At 35.0% G+C, this 17,914-nt stretch overlaps 1 protein-coding gene across 5 annotated transcripts in view; it reads left to right on the forward strand.

Annotated features, from left to right (window-relative positions):
- ROCK2 (Rho associated coiled-coil containing protein kinase 2) overlaps positions 1–17,914 on the forward strand; it is a 55,867-nt gene that overhangs the window by 17,692 nt on the left and 20,261 nt on the right. For 2 of the 5 annotated variants that reach the window (XM_031056470.1, XM_014306753.2), the window contains exons 4-16: positions 1,814–2,074; positions 7,701–7,845; positions 10,218–10,356; positions 11,999–12,090; positions 12,892–13,051; positions 13,641–13,704; positions 13,862–13,873; positions 15,452–15,531; positions 15,923–15,971; positions 16,700–16,835; positions 16,964–17,055; positions 17,305–17,551; positions 17,872–17,914. The exon at positions 17,872–17,914 is cut by the window's right edge and continues 91 nt beyond it. In XM_031056470.1, the coding sequence (XP_030912330.1) occupies positions 1,814–2,074; positions 7,701–7,845; positions 10,218–10,356; positions 11,999–12,090; positions 12,892–13,051; positions 13,641–13,704; positions 13,862–13,873; positions 15,452–15,531; positions 15,923–15,971; positions 16,700–16,835; positions 16,964–17,055; positions 17,305–17,551; positions 17,872–17,914 (1,520 nt within the window). Of the gene's footprint in view, positions 1–1,813; positions 2,075–4,303; positions 5,055–5,101; positions 6,244–7,700; positions 7,846–10,217; positions 10,357–11,998; positions 12,091–12,891; positions 13,052–13,640; positions 13,705–13,861; positions 13,874–15,451; positions 15,532–15,922; positions 15,972–16,699; positions 16,836–16,963; positions 17,056–17,304; positions 17,552–17,871 lie in introns of those variants that run through there. The other 3 variants (XM_031056472.1, XM_031056473.1, XM_031056471.1) reach the window with 3 other exon arrangements.

The raw sequence follows: 17,914 nt of genomic DNA on the forward strand, positions 1-17,914 counted from the left end.
TATAAATAATTTAAATGCTCTCATATATATTTCTATACTTCTGTATATTTGATAAGATTGACTTTAAGCTTTTAGTATATTTTTAATTACACTTTACCTCAGGTGTACAAAGATGTTTTGCTCTTTGAGCACGTTTTCTGGTCTTGCCTATATTCAGTAGAAATACTTAAACAAATAGATTTTTTTTTCAGTTCTTTGTTCTGAACAGTAACAGTAATTGTCAGGAACTGTTTTCCACATGCAATTGAAAGTAATGAGAAATGCATGAGGTGGATTTTCAAAGGAAACAGTCACAAGCCGGATATAAACGTGTGTCTGCATTTGTAAATAGCAAATGAACTAAAGCGTAGTTGCAATTGTGCCTTCTGTGATTAAGTGTATTAGTGTGATATATTTAGGTGATGTGGTCCAGTAGGGTAGGACATTGAGCTGGTTTGAAGAAAACGTAAGTCCTGTTCTGATCTAGAAACTGGGACAGATCACACTGCTTCTCTCTGTCTAGTTTTTAATGTGAAAAATAAATGAAACAAGAGCCCTAGGTAGTTTTAATTTTTTTTATTAAATCCCTCAAGGGCAATAACAAAAGTCCTGTATAAAGACATAGTGCTGTTATTTATTATTATATTAATATCTCTACATGTGACAAACTAGAGATTATTTTGAATCTTCATTTGGATTTTAATGCCCCAATCCATTATTGTATTATATATCGGATATATTATCCATTCGTGAAAACAAATACAGTGCAGCATATATGAATTAAATATTACATATTTCTAATCTAGGTCTTCTGTCACTATTTATACAAGTGATTTTAATCTGAAGGTCAAATATCCATAATAACATACCTGCCTTTTGTGGTTCCTCATCCTCCACAGTTTCCCTGATTCTGACTTCATCCTTTGTACACATCATATTTTTTAATTGCCTTTTAATTTTGTGTGTAATTTAAAGATGTGAATGATTTTAGTTTTTAAGGTAAGGCAGTATTCCCTGAGAAATAAGGTGAGACTTTCAGAGACTTTTTCACAACAGTCACTGAACATTTGATAGTAATGCTTTTTGCTGGACTGGGCTATTTTCAGACCTAGTGATAACCAAGTGGAATCTCTAAAACTTCAGCACTCTAGGTCTGAAGTACATTTTAAAGAGACTGAATTTACTTTCGATATCGTGCTAGTAGGAAACATACTGACTGCCACTTATACAAGACTAGTATTTTACTGTTAAGGACAGTTTCTTTGTATTGTATTAGTTTTCTTCAGGAGCATTTTGTTTTTAATTCTTATTTCAATATGCATTGATTTAGGACAAAGTCAGCAGTGACTTTGTAAACATGTACAGAGATAAGGAATTTATAATATAGACAATTTGGAAACAGTCTAAAATGCTGCTCACTGCTGAGCTATTTTCAAATCAGAACATGATGCTCCCTGTTGCAGATTTGATACTTTGCATTTTTACTCAGTTATACTTCTTAATGCCGGAAACATGGAGATGATAGATAGATAGATAGATAGATAGATAGATAGATAGATAGATAGATAGATAGATAGATAGATAGATGCCTATAGCATTAAAACAATCAGGAAATATTTTTTTACTTTCTCAAAAATTATAATGAGGGGTTTCTGAAGTTCAGTAAATTTTAAGGTACTCTAATAGAAAAACGTATATTTTATACATATTAAAAGTAATCTTGAAAACGTATTCTCAGGTTCAATGAAACTTCAAGATAAAGGGCTTTATTCCGTTCCCTAGCTGTCTGAAAAGTAATTGCAATTTTTTCCTTTCCTTTTTTTTAACGTTGCAGCTATTTTGTGCCTTTCAAGATGACAAATATTTGTACATGGTAATGGAATACATGCCAGGCGGAGATCTTGTAAACCTTATGAGCAATTACGATGTGCCTGAGAAATGGGCCAAGTTCTACACAGCTGAAGTTGTTCTTGCTCTTGATGCAATTCACTCCATGGGCTTGATACACAGAGATGTGAAGCCTGACAATATGCTTTTAGATAAGTATGGGCATCTGAAGCTGGCAGATTTTGGCACTTGCATGAAAATGGATGAAGTAAGTATGCAACTGAATAATTTACCATCTATTAAACTGTAATTCTAACTTACATTTACATCTGAGGTTATTTTCTTATGAAGTATAATACCCAAAGGAATAGTCATCTAATGATCTGCTTGGTTAGAAAACTGATTCTTGTTTCCTATTTTTAAATATAAAAGTACTTTAAATAGTGTAACCTTTTCTGTTATAAACTGTTCTCTCACACGGAAGAAGGATGTAAACTTACTCTTTGCTATTTTTGAAAGCATTTGCGTTTGTGAATTTCTAAGGTACTTTTTTTTTTGCCAAATGTTTGAAAAGCTCACAAGATAACTCTTAGTTTCAACATTAATAATCTTGGAACAGTTCATAAGCTGACATTTTTTTGTAAATGAAATTATTTTATAGGCAAGATCCATTCCATGTATGTTTTTCCTGTATCTAATTGTTCTCATAGCATCCTCTAGTGGTCATTCAAATGAGGTCACGGTACAGCAGCAGTTGATACGTGACATATTGATCAAAATCTGTTAGTTATTTGTCAGGATGCCAAAATGTCAATTAAAATTATTTAATTGTCCAGATTTAGCCATGTACAGCCAAATACAGTTTTCTAATGAGTTTGTATAAGAATATTTTTAACAGGGTACTTTATATTATTAAAAAACTTGAAAGTAAAATGACCTTTTGTAGTTTACACTCTTAGAATCTTGCCTGACAGACAGTGTTGTGCTGTAATTTACAGAATATACTCTTACTATGAAAAAATATAACTATTCTTCCTATGAAAAACTGTAAGATTATAACATATAAAAAAAACCTGTATATGAATGTGTCTTGCGATTTATCTGATCTTTGAAAGTTTTCTGTAGTAGTGTTGGCAAGGGTAATCCTTTTAAGTTTACTTGCTTTTATGTTTTGGGGTTTTTTTCTGTATTGTTTAGGCAGTGCTTGATATAATTTCTGCTATCTACTTAATTTGCATTTGCATCATTAAGTTAATGTCTCTTCAGCAGTATCCAGAAGTACTGTGTCTGTTCAGGGTGGGTTTTTTTTCACATGACAATATATTGTTTTCATCACTATCTAACTGCAGCTGTTTATTGAAGTTCAGTCTATTCAGTTTTGATGATGTTGTAGTTGTTAGTCTAAAGGCAGAGATAATATGTACCTCCATTTTTGGATGTACTTTCCTGTATTTCAGAGGACAGCATTTACTTTAATTGAAAAAATATAAAGTAGTACTTGGTCTCTTAATTCAGATTGTAATGTCTTAAAAGAATCTGTTGTTCCTTGGACATGACAACAAAAAAGCATCAAAAAAGCTCACAATATAAATCTACCAAAAAAAGATGATCCTCTGTGCTATTTTAGGGCCCCCAGAAATGGTGGACTGTACCTTTTATGATGGTACTATAAATGTGACAAATGCATCTGTGTTTCTCATAAAGTTACAGTGAGCTCCCCTTTAGACCAGGCATCATCAATGGACCAGTGATCTCCTAGGGAAGTTAATTTTTTAAAGGATTGCATTTTAAGTTCTTTGTGTTTCTCACAGTCAGTGGAATGGCAAAAATTTTTTGTACAGGAAGCTTTAGAAGTTTGAGAAGCTTTCTACGGAAGCTTTTAGAAGTTGAGAGGTTCTGGATTGTCTCCAAATCTCATGCTACTTCTTGCAAAACATGAACACATCCCAGCTGTGTAAATATAATATTGGTGTTGGCAGACTTATTTGTAAAAAATATATGCTTACCCAGTACTTATTTATTTTTTTATTTGGATCTTTTTTAGCAGTTGTGAGCATTAGCATCTTCCTTGTGCTGTTGAAAACCCAGGATAATTTTGCTGCAATTTGTTGAGGGATTTTTCTGACCTTTGCTGTGGAATTGTGTTCAGTGTTTGCTTAAGTCAGCCAGGCCAGGCCAGGCCAGAGCACTTGCAGCAGAGTTTCTCCTTATCATTTTGTGAAAAGAGTTGCTAAGTGTTTTAGTGATCTTTCCCAGCATAAAAGGGACTGTTCTGTTTTTGTAACTCAGTGATGATAACTGGGGGTTTGTGGCATTGTTTTTCATTGTTTGTCTTGGTTTTTTAAAAATAGTTGTCTAATTTAAAATCTGCATCAAAGTGGGTATTTCTGTTGTTGAATAAAGAGTGGTGTTAGACTCAAAATTTAGTAGGAATCATGGTTCCCTCTTTTGGTATTCAGGTATATTAGGTAGACCAGGGCAGGGTTCACCAGTCTGTCTAATCCTCAAGTGTTGTGTAAGAAACTAAACAGCAGCTGGCTTTGGTAGATATTGCAGGGCCAGGAGCTCCCAGTGTTGCCATGCACAGCACTGTCCTGTGCCAACCAAGCTTTCACCAGAGCACAGATTGAGAGGTTATCTGTTGAAAAAGATGTGACCAAAAGAAGGGATGTTTGCCACTTGGGATTATTGCCTCAGCCTGGGCAGTTCAGCTGAAAGAAGCAGCATTTTCCTCTTTTTGGAACTCAACTTCTTTCTCACTGAAGCTTGTCCAGTGAAGAGGACTCTGCTGGATCCTTCCTGCCTCCATGCATTGTCTGCTGTTAACACCTGATGTGTGTGGTCCTCATGTTTCCACACAAACACCCTCCAGCTCTTGTTTACTGGAAGGAACTTCCTGAGGGAGTGAAAGCCTGATTGTCAGCCTTGGTTCAAGACAGCAAGTCCTTCAGGTTTGATGGAGATCCTCCTGAAGATGAAACCTGAATTACTTTGTCTTCAGCAATATAATAATGTGGAATGATGCTGGGAAAAACAACAGCCTCACCTCCAAGTTGTCAGGAGCTGCAAGAACATTGCTGTGTCCCCTGGACAGCCTATTTTTTAAGATTGTGCACTGTACATCTCTCACATATCTGCAGGAGATGAGTTCCAAGGTCCACCATGATATTTTGAGGTGATGAGAAAAGTTTCAGGTAAAACACTGGCCTGAGAATCCTGACAGGAAGCTTTGCATGACAACTGTTACAGTAAGTATGCTACTCAGGCATAGAGGCTTAGTGTTTGAAACACATGAGTAACACATTGCCCAAAGAAAACAGCATCATTTAAGTCTCTTCAGAATGCAGGGACTGCCAAGCTGCTCTATATTGGACAGAGAGCATGTCCCTGTTTACTCAGCTTTGATGCCAGAGATCACAGTCTGACTGTGGTATTAAAGGTATCCAGTACTTAAAAATATATACAGAACAACAGCCAAATTCTTTGAAAGAAGACGTGTGTAAATGAGCAGAACAGAAATCTGAGAATTTCATATTCAGGTGATAATGGGCCAACGTCCTGAGGAACTTGATAGAATCCCCATTTTGTAATGTAGTCACACAGGGTGCAAGATAATCTTTTATCAGCTCCTTTTCCCATGACTGGTTGAGTCAGTTGATCTTTCAGGTCCCTTCTAAGCCAGGCTGTTCTGTGATCTGTAAATGCATTTCTAAGTTAGTTCCTGAGACAGAAGGTAGAGAGTTTTATGGGGAATAAGAACCAGCTTCATGTGCTTCAGAGAGCTATGGCCCATTGAGCCTGGTGTTAACATGCAAAGGCTTCTCTTACTGTAGAGGTATTTTTTTGTTCTACTGTTCAATTCTTTGTCATCTTGCCTGAAAACATAAAGTGTTACTACATGGAGTTCTTTAGCATCTGTAACATTTTTGAAAATACTTACGTTTTTGCTGCATAGCAGCCATCAGACTTGTGTAGGTCTGGCTAGGTTTTGGCACAGTCTTGACTTTGTTTGTTTAAGAGCTCAGAAAATAGCAACATGTGTAACATATTAAAAAGTATTCTTGCTTTGGTGTATTAGTTATAGAGGGATGAGAAATAGGATGTTATTAAGTGCTTTGTTGTCACAGTGGAAAAGCTGTGACTGAAGCTGCTGACTTCAGAGAACTCTCTCAGAACTGTTTTGGTGACTTTGTTTTTAAAGAATCTCCTTACCCAGGGAGGGATTCAGGTGGTTTCAACCAGACTTGACTGAGCACAAATTCAGACTTTCCCCTGTTGTAATTTTGTGTTTTGATAAGAAAGAGATAGACACACACCAGTGTTGGAGCCTCATTACGTTGCCACAGTCCTACTGGATGAGTAGAACCACATAACCCTACAGCAATTCCTCCTGTGCTCAAAGCAAAGAGAGGCTTAAGCTTCAGAGAAGTCATGCAGGTTAGTGCACAGAGTGCTGTGACAAGCAGGATATTCAAATAGTGGTTCCTTGCCATGTGTTAGATCCATTTTCAAATCCTCTCAGCTTTAGATTCCTGTAGTCTTTGAGCTTTAGTTTATTTTGCAGTGTTAAAATGTGTTTGCCTGAATTTTTCTTTGTCCAATGAATGCAATAGGTCTTCTGGAAAGAGCTAACTTCATTTTCTTATCCCAGTATGAATAAGCTATGTGCTATCTCATCCAATATAGAAAGCAAAAGTTTACCTGCTCTTCATTCTGGAACTGAGAAGTTAAAATTTCTTTAGGTTTCAGTTTTAGCATGGAGTCATAGAAAATAGGCATTTGTCAGGAGGACATTTGAAGTATTACATAGGTCTTTACAGTATATAGTCATCCCTTTAGTTTTTGCCTACTGGTTCATGACTTTCTGGATATTGTTTTAGTACAGAAATAAAAGCTTTTCACAGTTCATATTGTATATGAGGAAGAATATTGTAATGTGGTGTCAAATTTTGTGTATCAGTACAATTCCAAAATCAAATTATTCTCTTATTTTAATATGTATTTTTAACTTAGTTGTTGCTACTAATATTTTGTATTAATATTCAAAATTAATATATATTGCCATTCATGCTTATGGCAAAATGCACAAAAAACCTTTGTAAAATGGTTTAGATAAAACTTCGGATTAGGAAACAGGATAAAAGATGAGTGTATTTTTGGTACTTCTCTAACTTCATCCAGGATTTAATTTCATTCATCCATCTGGTCTCAGGAATGAATTCAGTGAATTTCATTAAAGGAAACAAGACTTATAACTGATTCAGAATGATGGCAGAGCTGATTGACGCTTCTGCATCACTCATTCCCTATATTTTGGTTTCTCAGTGTGAAGCAGAGTATGAGGAATCATTTCATAGATACAGTTGTGGTAATATGTTAATAAAAAAATAAAACTTTGCTCTTCTTTAAAAATAGCTTCTCCTTTTATTCTTCTTACTATATATAAACAAAAACAAAGAACATACAAAAATTTACCTATAATTTGATTTATTGGCTGAGTTAGACAAAATTGTTATGTATCTGCTTTGTAGGGCCTAGAATTCATAACTTGTCAAAATAATTCTAAAATTTGTCCCTGAATTCAATGAGAAAATGAGAAGTCTGTGTACCTTCATATTAAAACCAAGGGTAAAAAGAATAAAATTGGTGAATTTTGAGAAGATGAAGTCAAGAGAAATCACTACGGAGTAGGCAGGGGTAAGCACATTACCAAGAAATGTCATTTCAATCCATATTGCTTCTTGAATTATAATTAGTCTTTAAAACACTCTCCTCAAATTAAGTATTTTAGGCTATATTTTGGATGGTTTTCTGTGCTGCTAACAGAGGAATTGGTTAGAGAGGTGCTCAGAAGGCCCTTGAGCTGAGCTGTGTGTGTTGTTGCTGTTGCCCAGACAGGAATGGTGCGCTGCGACACAGCCGTGGGGACTCCCGACTACATCTCACCCGAAGTCCTGAAGTCGCAGGGGGGTGATGGCTACTATGGACGGGAATGTGACTGGTGGTCTGTAGGGGTTTTCCTTTTTGAGATGTTAGTTGGTAAGTAATGATTTCTTCTGCTAGTGGGACTATCATTGAGTCTTCCCTGTGCCTTTAGCTGCATTTTGGTGCATGGAGGCTGCTCGTACTCACTGACAGCTTCTGACTTCTGGCTGATGCTATGGCTCATTGCTGTTCTCTTTGCTCTTTGTCACTCTGGTGCTGTGACAGCTATTTGCATGCTTGTTCAGTGAGTAGTTCCCTGACTCGGTTCAGCTTAAAACTAATTCTTAGAACTGGGGTCAGCTACCTCACCACATTTGTGCCCACCTCAGGCAGTATTGAGTTTGCAGGGACACAGGAGACAAGAGGAATGGCAAGGGCAGGCCTGTTCTTTTCTTTTCTCCTCCTTTTCCATAGCACATCAGTGTCTTATGTTAGGTCAAAGTGTGGAAGTATGGCTCACTTCTTTCTTTTGTGCTTGAGTCAGGTTTTTCCAATAAAATATACTGGACTGCTATGGCAACGAACAGAGAATAGAATCTGTTCAGGAGATGAGTCATCTGCATCTTAAATTATAGTGAGGATCACTATGATGGTCTGGTAGCAAAATGCTGATTTTGGAAGGATGGAATTGAGCATACAATTATTAAAAATCAGCATTTTCTAGGAATATTGCAGATTTCATGTTTCTGGTATACTGAGACAGGAAATACGCTTTAACATATGATGCTATTACCATTTCCAACTCTTTCAGAATTACAGCATGTTGACTTTAAGAATGTGTGGTTTATAGTTAATAGTCTGTCATGAACAATTTTAGCAGTAAATAAAATTATTCAGTTCTTAAAATATTGGGCATAGCTGTCCAGAATGTTTTCTCAGCATTTCAGAGCCTCTTTTTTTCCCACCTTGTATCTAGGAGGAAAATATTACTTAATTTCTCCATATTCCCCATATATTGGTAGAAAGATCTATTTTTATCTGTGCTTATGTATCAGATTCTGGCTATAGTCTTCAAAAACTTTGCACTTCAAAGAAAGCACAGAAACTGTTTTGTTATTCTGGTTTTGATAAAGCCACAGAACTAATGAAAATGGTAATTTTATTATGAAAATGAAAATTTTATTGTGTGCTTAACTCAACCATAAAATGTTGGTCACAGGATGAATCCTAACTTTAGTTCAGTGACTTAAGATAGTTTTGAGATGTTGCCAAAATCAAAGGTGTTTCCAAGACAAGAAGAGGAAGGTTGGAAAAGAGGGAGGCAACAGCAAATATCAGTGATTCCCATCTGCATTGCACTGGTATGGCAACCTAATAAATTTACTAAGAGTCTAGAAGTTAAGTTCAAGCTGGTGTGTACTACTTTCTTATTTTTCTATAAAATGACAGAAAAAGACAAAAGTTAAGATTGTTCTTTCAAAAGCAGAGTGGCTGTTGTGCAATGGTTTGTTTGTACATTTTTTCATGTTTATGGCTTTTGAGACGCTCAGTTCCTTGTTGGAATGCTGCAGCCTGAGATGCCGGCTTATTCCGGCCTGCATGCAGCACACCAGAACTGAGGAAAGAGCCTAACTCACAAGTCTGCTTGTTCACCTTCTCTATGAAACCTATGGATTAGTTGGGAGAAAGGATTCCTGTGAAAGTTGCAGCTTCTTGATTACAGACCCAAACCATTTCTATGTTAAGAATGTTGCCAGTTAATTTGACTGTCAGTTGCCTCTATCACAGCCTATTCTTTTCACTTGCCCCTGTTTTACCTTTCTTAAGTCCAGTTCCTTTGCAAATATCTTTAAATACAGCCTAGGCTGGAAATCTCTGGGTGAGAAAAGTCTATTATTTTAAAAGCCACCTGCCATGTTAATATGGGCACTCAAGCTGATGTAATTTGTCAGTCAGCAAGATTTATTATTACAAGTTTAATAGTGTGGTAACACACTGGGAAGGCTCCTGCTCAGAGCTGACATGCCTTAGGGAGCCTAGACCTGTGTGCCTCTGAAATGGTCTTCAGAGAGCTTTGGTGGATTCCTTCCAACAAATGTGCATGAGCAAGTTTTAAATGAGTTTTGGTCCATTTTACCCTTGGAATGTTTAAAGATTGATTCATATGGGTGTCGGCCATTATGTAAATTAGAAAATATATTGAGAGCTTTAAGGCAGAACAAAAGATGTAATTCACCAGGCAAAATTTAGGTAAGGATAGACAGGATGGAAAATGGTGTAGTTTCTAACACAGACATTTTAGGGAAGGAATGTTTTTAGTAGTATACATTATTTGTACACTGCATGTCCAATTTTTTTCTTCTTCTTAATAGAAGACTCTGCTAGGTAAACTGCTTGTAGACTTTTCATTATCTCTTCTGTCTTATTCAACTCACATAACTTAAACATGATGTAAAATCACAGCCAGTTTACTCTTTTATTTTCAGGTGATACTCCTTTTTATGCAGACTCACTAGTAGGAACATATAGTAAAATTATGGATCACAAGAACTCATTGCATTTCCCTGATGATGTGGAAATCTCTAAGCATGCAAAGAACCTTATCTGTGCCTTTTTAACTGATAGGTAAGTGCACATACTGTTCTGGCACTGTTTTTTATTTTGGATGGTACATTGTAAAAATTAATTCATTCTCATACTTCTCCTGATCTCTGTTCACATATCTTCTGCCAAACCTCCTGTTCTCTAGTTTTTCTTTTGAGGTGTTTTTTCCAGGTATTGTATTTTACTTTTATGAGCAATTCTGACAGCTCTTGTTAACAACACAGTTGGTACTGGACAAATCCTTCCAACTGCAGTAACAAACTCATAAGGCTGAAAGTAATTTGTAACCTCCAAGGCAGGGACAAAATTGTTTTGCTCAATGTCTATGTGCGTGTTACTTAAAAAAAGTAGAAGGAAATACTTTTCTGAAAGTAAGCATGTATTTACTGAATTTTTTATTCATTTGCTTTGTTGCATTAATTGGTAAATATAGCTAACAAACCCACAAGGGTATTGTTTTGGCTACAAAAAAAATCCTAGAAGTTTCCCTTGATGGAACTAAGCCACTTGTTGAAATTAAGCTGGGTAAGCTTGTTCTTGACCTGAACACTTACATTTTGTTTGCTTTCAGAAAGCAGAGATAATTTTCAATTTCACTGATTTAAAAGAACAACAATGTAGGTCCACAGTTAACTCTAGATTGATGATGCCTTCTTATGCTTTCCTGTGATCACCTGAACTTGGCTGGAGCAGGGCATCCGGCCACTATAGAAGGAGGAATTAGGAAAATAAAGTGCCTTATAATGGGTTTTACATTCAAAGAGAGATTGTTTGCTCTACTGAGCAAGCCTGTGGTTGGTCAGGAAGGATGTGCTTTATTTAACAGCATTTTTCACCTTCAGTAACTGAAAGGTAGAGAGAAAACATGATTAGAATTTAATAGTGTAAATGTAGTAAGGTGGACTTCTACTACGTGTGTCCCTCTTCCTGTTTATATTTAACACAGGGCTCGAGCAATTTATTTGAAACAGATGCTGCGTGATCGCTGCTGAAGCACTTAAAGGAGGACTAAACATTGACCCTGTGATTTATGGCTTCTTTTCCATGCATTGTTTTTATGTCCTGTTCTTGTACGTAGTTTCGAGAGAGACTCCTCTGTTCAAACTAAAAGTTTCTTGTTGCACTTCAGATTTACTTCGCGGCAAATATCAGCAAGAGACGTGTCAGGGTTAGTTGTGGGGCAGAGGATGGAATTCTTAGAATATTTATTTGAGTCCAGCTTTGAATAACTGTTCTGTGCAGCAAGTCAGACCTTCCTTCACTTGCGTCTTACGGTCTGTCATGTGGTTTGGCAGACACGAATGTTCTGCAGTTTTATTTCCCCCAAGGGTGTTGAGATTTTGTTTGTGTTTTTAGTTTTTTCTTAGTTTTTGCCTCAGTGCTCACTTTCTTGCTTTACTCCCCACGTGGCAGACTCCAGATTCTAGACATTTTAGCAGTCACAGGCAGAGTGCATGCTAAGAATCAGTAAATTTTATATAAGAAACTACAGATTAGTGGTTGGTGGTTTTTAAGTTTTGTTTTTGTTTGACCATTAGTGTGGCTAACACAGACAATCTTTATTGAAAGTTTCATTGCTGCTTATGAACAAGTGAGAATTAAAAAAAAAGGCAACAAAAGCGGCTATTTTTCCTAATGTGACTCTGGATTAATTGCTGTTTAGAGATGTGCGACTTGGGAGAAATGGGGTTGAAGAAATAAAGCATCACCCTTTCTTCAGAAGTGATCAGTGGAACTGGGACAACATTCGAGAGAGTAAGTAAATCAGATTAAAAGTTCTATTTTATTCAGTATTTACAATAGTAGAAATGAAAAAAACCTTTGGTTGTATAAACAAAGTAATTTCTATCTATCAAGAATCTTGCTCAAACATTCATATTTATCACTTGTATTATGAAACCTTATATGAGGAAGGGTTAATAAATATGCATTTTTCCTACTGGAATTATCTCACCTTTATCATGTTTTTAATGTAGAAGTTTCAATTTTAAACAATGGAATTGGAGGGTTCAGAATTTTAACTAAAAGGAATGCATGTTGGGTTCTGTTTCTCAGGTTTTTTGTTCTTTTGAGGTGTTTTTTTTTGTTTTCTTTCATTTTTCTTTTAATCTTCTGGTAGTTAAGACAGTAGTTTGACAGTGGTCTTGTCAATTTTACTGCTTTTCATGTAAGGTATTAAGAACCTGATAGCTTTAGATTAAAAAGCAAAGTATGTCTGTTCTCATAAGCTTGTCATAACTTCTAAAGTTATATATTTACTAAGAAGTTTAAAAATTATTATTGTATTTGGAGTTATATTCTCAAGTGTGATTATCTGAGCAAATATGTCTTGCATACTAGATGGTCTATGCATTAGGCTACGAATGCAAAAATAGATTGCTCTAGAAAAAATTGTTCATAGTAATATTTCCAGATCTGCTGTCTGGTTAATACATATTTAACTCCAAGTTATTTAAGGACAACTTATAATACAGTCTTTTAACACTAGAGAGATAGCTGTATATAGCAAGTGACTGAGTCTTGGAGTGAAATGCATCTTTTTTCCCCTTTTTATAGCTGCTGCTCCTGTTGTTCCTGAGCTTAGCAGTGATATAGATAGCAGTAATTTTGATGACATTGAGGATGACAAGGGAGACGTGGAGACCTTTCCAATCCCCAAAGCCTTCGTGGGAAACCAGCTGCCTTTCATAGGATTTACCTATTACAGAGACAATTTGTATGTGATACTTTAATATGCATTTTTAAAAACATACCTGCACATTTCTTCTTATATTCTTTCTTTTTTTCACTCTAAATTCATAATTTATTCCTTGCATTATATTAATTTATGTCCAGTTGTGAAGATACAAAATGCAAAGTTTGAGTAAAATAATTTGTTACTCTTTCAATTATTTCAATAACTCTGATTAAACAGTGTATTTTTATATGCACAAAATTATGCAATATCTTAAAAAATCAATTAGGGTTAAAATTCAGATAGATTGGTAATTTTTTTTCTAAAATTGCTTTTTATTAGTTATTTTAGAAGAAAGCTTACACAGCATAATAACTTTCTAGAATTCATCTTGAATAATCAAGAAATAATTGTATTAATTGAAAAATTTCAAGCTGCTGTAGTTTTGAAAACATTCTGTTAAGGAAAATTCAAATCAGAAAGATGCACTAACATCAAAATGAAACAAGCTTCATTCTGAGAGCAGCGTAGGACAAATTGAGATTTGAGGGAATTGATTAAAATGGCAAGGTTGCCAGAGTTGTTGAAAACTTGAGTAAGAGCTGGAGGGATTTGTTTTTGTTTTTGACAGGTTGCTAAGTGACTCCTCTCAGTCTTGCAGAGAAAACGAATCTGTGCAATCTAGTAAAAATGAGGTTAGTACCTTTTTTCCTTAGTATTAATAGGATGATTAACTAATTTTGTTAAGTCTGTTAAGAAAAGTCAAAGTCTAAAATAAGTGTTGAAACAGTTTAGTGGAGAGCTCTTTGTCTTTTAATGATCCTCAATAAAAATGATATTTTCTATTTACAGGAGAGCAAAGAGGTAAGTACAGTATCTGAATTATGAAAGGAATAAAAAAATTCCTTCATAATTTTATGTGGATGTGAAGTATCTTTAATGTTTATTCACCAAATTGTTAGCAGTAAACCAGTTGTATTTTGAAACAGTTGTAATCAAGTGTTAAGGTACTGTAGTATAAAGATAAATGAATACAGATTTTTCTCAAATTCTTTTTGCATCCAGAATTTGTTTGGACAGCCAATGTGTGAGGCTCTGTTTCCTACACACAACATTACTCTTCTGAAGGTCCCACACTTGCATTAATGATTCATGATGGATTTATTCAGAGTTTGAAAAAGTAAATTGTCACCTGCAGGGATAAAGGAATGTTTAAATCATACTCCAGATGGAGCTTATGGAGCTTGTTTATCCAGCTTTTGAAGATTGACAAATGAATTTAAATTTGCATGACAGGAAAAGCAATGGTATTTTCATATACTTACTTCATTATGTTACTTAAACATTTGTCTTATTCGAGTGTAGATAGTATGTTGTTAACATTTCTTAAAACTTACAATTCCTTTTCAAAGTTTAAAAAATGCATAAAGGAAATGCATGATGTATTGATCAGATAAATTTAAATGCACAAGTTTATGAGACTCCACTTCCTTCCTGTCATTGATGAATAGATGAATAGTTTTAGACTTCACCTTTTAAATAGAAATGGCACTGCTGTTTAAAATACATATGGTCACATTCATGGTGTTTGCTTTATGTTGTGTTAGTAAATGCAGATGGTAAAACTTTGCATTTCACTTCTGACAACATATGTTATTTGTATTTTCTCAAGCAACAAATCTCCAGTTTTGATGTCCTTTTCAATGTTCCTGTTGTGGAAAACTTCTAATTGTGACAATTATAAAGTGTTTTGGAAAACCACATTTTTACATTTTATGTTTGGGGGGTAGAGGAAGAGGAGGAAGGGAGGAAAATAAATGCGTTTGAAAGCCTGAAGTCATGAGATTAATCCAAAATGTATTATTTATAATTTATTTCATTAATATTTGGGTACTGGACTATGAATTATTTCTCAAAAATATTTTAGTAAGCTAACCAAAGCATTTCCAAAGTGTTCATTAGTTTCCAAGGTATAAAATTCTTCTTTATGTGAGGTCATTGAACATGTTTAGCCATGTTATCTAATATTGTCAAATTTGGTCATGTATACCCCTTTTTTATTTTTTCATTTCATTTAGAAAATGCTATCCAAAAACAACTGCTCCAGTGGAAAGTCTCTGGCTACAGAGCACAACAAAGGGCGGGTAACAATGTTTTTTGCCCATATAAATTTAATGACTCACAATCTGTGGCACATAATTCTGTGATGGTTCAATTCAATTCAGCATGCAGCAAATTTTGTTGCTGTAAATCCATATGTTCAAAATTATCAGAATTAATACCTTTTAATGATGTAACCTTTTAGTGATGGTTTTAAAATAATATACTGGAAGATTGAATTAATTTTCCTCGCTTTCCCTTATTTTTTATTTAATTGAATTGCATTTTTTTCTGTGAAAATATTTTTATACATGGGTCATGCTTTTTTGACATTTTGCACAGTTTCAGAAAAAACTAAGCAAGCTAGAAGAACAGCTCACTAATGAATTACAAGCCAAAGATGAACTAGAACAGAAGTACAGGTGAGAATGTTTCAGCATGTTTGGTATGTTTATAAAGATGTTTCATTAGACCTTTTGTTTTTGAATGCTTAAAAGCATTTTAATACACTTTGGGGATTCCCAACCCTGCAAGCAGACCTCAGTCTAAGTTGCTGGCTTAATTCTTGCTACTCCTGTGACTACTGGGATGGTTTTTTGGGGGTTTGGTTTTTTTTGCTTTAGCTCCATATAAGAATCTCACTGTTCAGTGATTTCACCAGTCCTTGAGGTTTCATGTTTTTGCTTAAAATAGAATATCTTGCATAAAAATAATGAGACAAAAGCACCTTACATAAAATTAGTGAAACATATCCAAACATTCTAATTTCTGTATTATCAGCAGGGTTTAAAATTATTTTTCAAATTTGTTCAGGTCTACAAGTGTTCGTTTAGAGAAGATAGCAAAAGAGCTCGATGAAGAGGTAAGGCCATAGATTTCTTACTGGAATTAGAACTTTATCATTTGTGTCTGGATTTTTTCCTTCAATAACAGCAAATTGATTTTGACTAGGTGTATATTTTATAGCAAATAAAACCAGCTGATTTCTTGGTGTTCATAAGCATGAAATTGTTGTCACTGCTAAAATGTTTTCATTATGATTTCTGTACTGTAACTGCAAATTTCTTTCTAGAACTAGATTTTTACCATATTTTTAAGTTGCCATACAGCAAATATCCCATACAGATTTTAAAAACTGAAGGGGTGAGAGTAATGTTTCCAGAGGAAGAAAACCATGCTTTGGATTGTTTGGTGTTAGTAAAAGGACCCTATTTCTTACCCAGCTTTGCACTTTACTGCTTCTACAAATTTAGATGTGGCTGTGTACAACTTAATGTATGGCTCATGCAGGTGCATGTCAAGACCTTACCTTTACATGTATGTTTGTCTGCTCCCAGAGTGACTGCTTAGGCAGGTCTACCAGGTTTGTCAAATTCAGATGATCAAACAGTATTTAAATTGCAAAGCTCCTGGCCATAGACATCCCAGGCTGGATTTGACCACGTGTTCTGATACGTAGGATTTGCAGCAGGCAGATGGACTGGCTTCCTCCATTACAGACTAAACTGAGTGCATGAGCTGGGTTTTTATCGTAAAAGAATACCACTCCTGTGTGTGTAATTAGTGGTGTATTTTTTTAAATATATCCAGATAACTTCAAGGAAGAATGTAGAGTCTGCAGTCAGGCAGTTAGAGAGAGAAAAGGCTCTTCTTCAGCATAAGAACACAGAATACCAGAGGAAAGCAGAACATGAAGCAGATAAGAAACGCAATTTGGAAAATGAGGGTATGTTGAACCATGCTTGAAGGTTCCATTTTGATGTGGGTTTTTAATACTTAAAATAAATAAATTATAGTTACGATTGAAGTGTTTTCATGACAGTGACTAACAATGTTGAATTGTTTTTGTTGCAGTTAACAGTTTGAAAGACCAACTTGAAGATTTAAAAAAGAGGAATCAGAACTCTCAAATATCCAATGAAAAAATCAATCAACTACAAAGACAGGTATGTCAGCTTTACATACATATATTTTAAAATAATTACTGCTTGAAGTACAGATTTTGGTAACAGTGGAGGAATTTGAAATGTGGGATTGGGTTTTAAAAGCTGTTCTTTCTTGTTAGGTTTTGGTGTTCAAAAGTAATCTTAAAATATACTCCTTACTTCTTTAATCCATAAAACCTAGTATTCTGTAGTAGAAATAGTGGGCTTTATATTTTAATTGTTTCTGAAGTATGTTTTTATCAATCTTAGTTGGATGAAGCCAATTCTTTGCTGCGGTCAGAGTCTGATACTGCAGCCAGGTTAAGGAAGAACCAGACAGAAAGCACAAAGCAAATCCAGCAGCTGGAAATTAATAATAGAGAACTACAAGATAAGAACTGCCTGCTAGAGAATGCAAAACTCAAACTGGAGAAGGAGTATCTCAATCTTCAGTCAGCTCTAGAATCAGAAAGGAGAGATCGAAGTCATGGATCAGAGATTATCAGTGATTTACAAGGTATTTCTGCAAATCTTCTGAAGTTCAGATTGCTTCTTGTTTCTGGTGTGGGTGGTGTTATTTGAGTTTCAGACAGTGACTAGGTGAGTGTGCTGTTTTATAAAACATTACATAATTGTGAGTAGCATTTAGGAAAAAATGTGTAAGTGACATCTATAAAACATTATTGAAAACTTTTAGAATCACCCCAAAAGGAGACATTCTTAATAGTCAGAATTAGAAGGTGTTATATTTTAAAACATGTTATCTCTAAATAGTTAAAATACAGTCTTGTTTTCACACACTGACCACAGCCTCATTAATACTTTGGTAATTTTAAGGTCGAATATCTAGCCTTGAGGAAGAAGTGAAAAATGGAAAGAG

Source organism: Geospiza fortis, unplaced genomic scaffold, assembly GCF_000277835.1.
Source record: "Geospiza fortis unplaced genomic scaffold, GeoFor_1.0 scaffold81, whole genome shotgun sequence".
Taxonomy (NCBI): Eukaryota; Metazoa; Chordata; class Aves; order Passeriformes; family Thraupidae; genus Geospiza; species Geospiza fortis.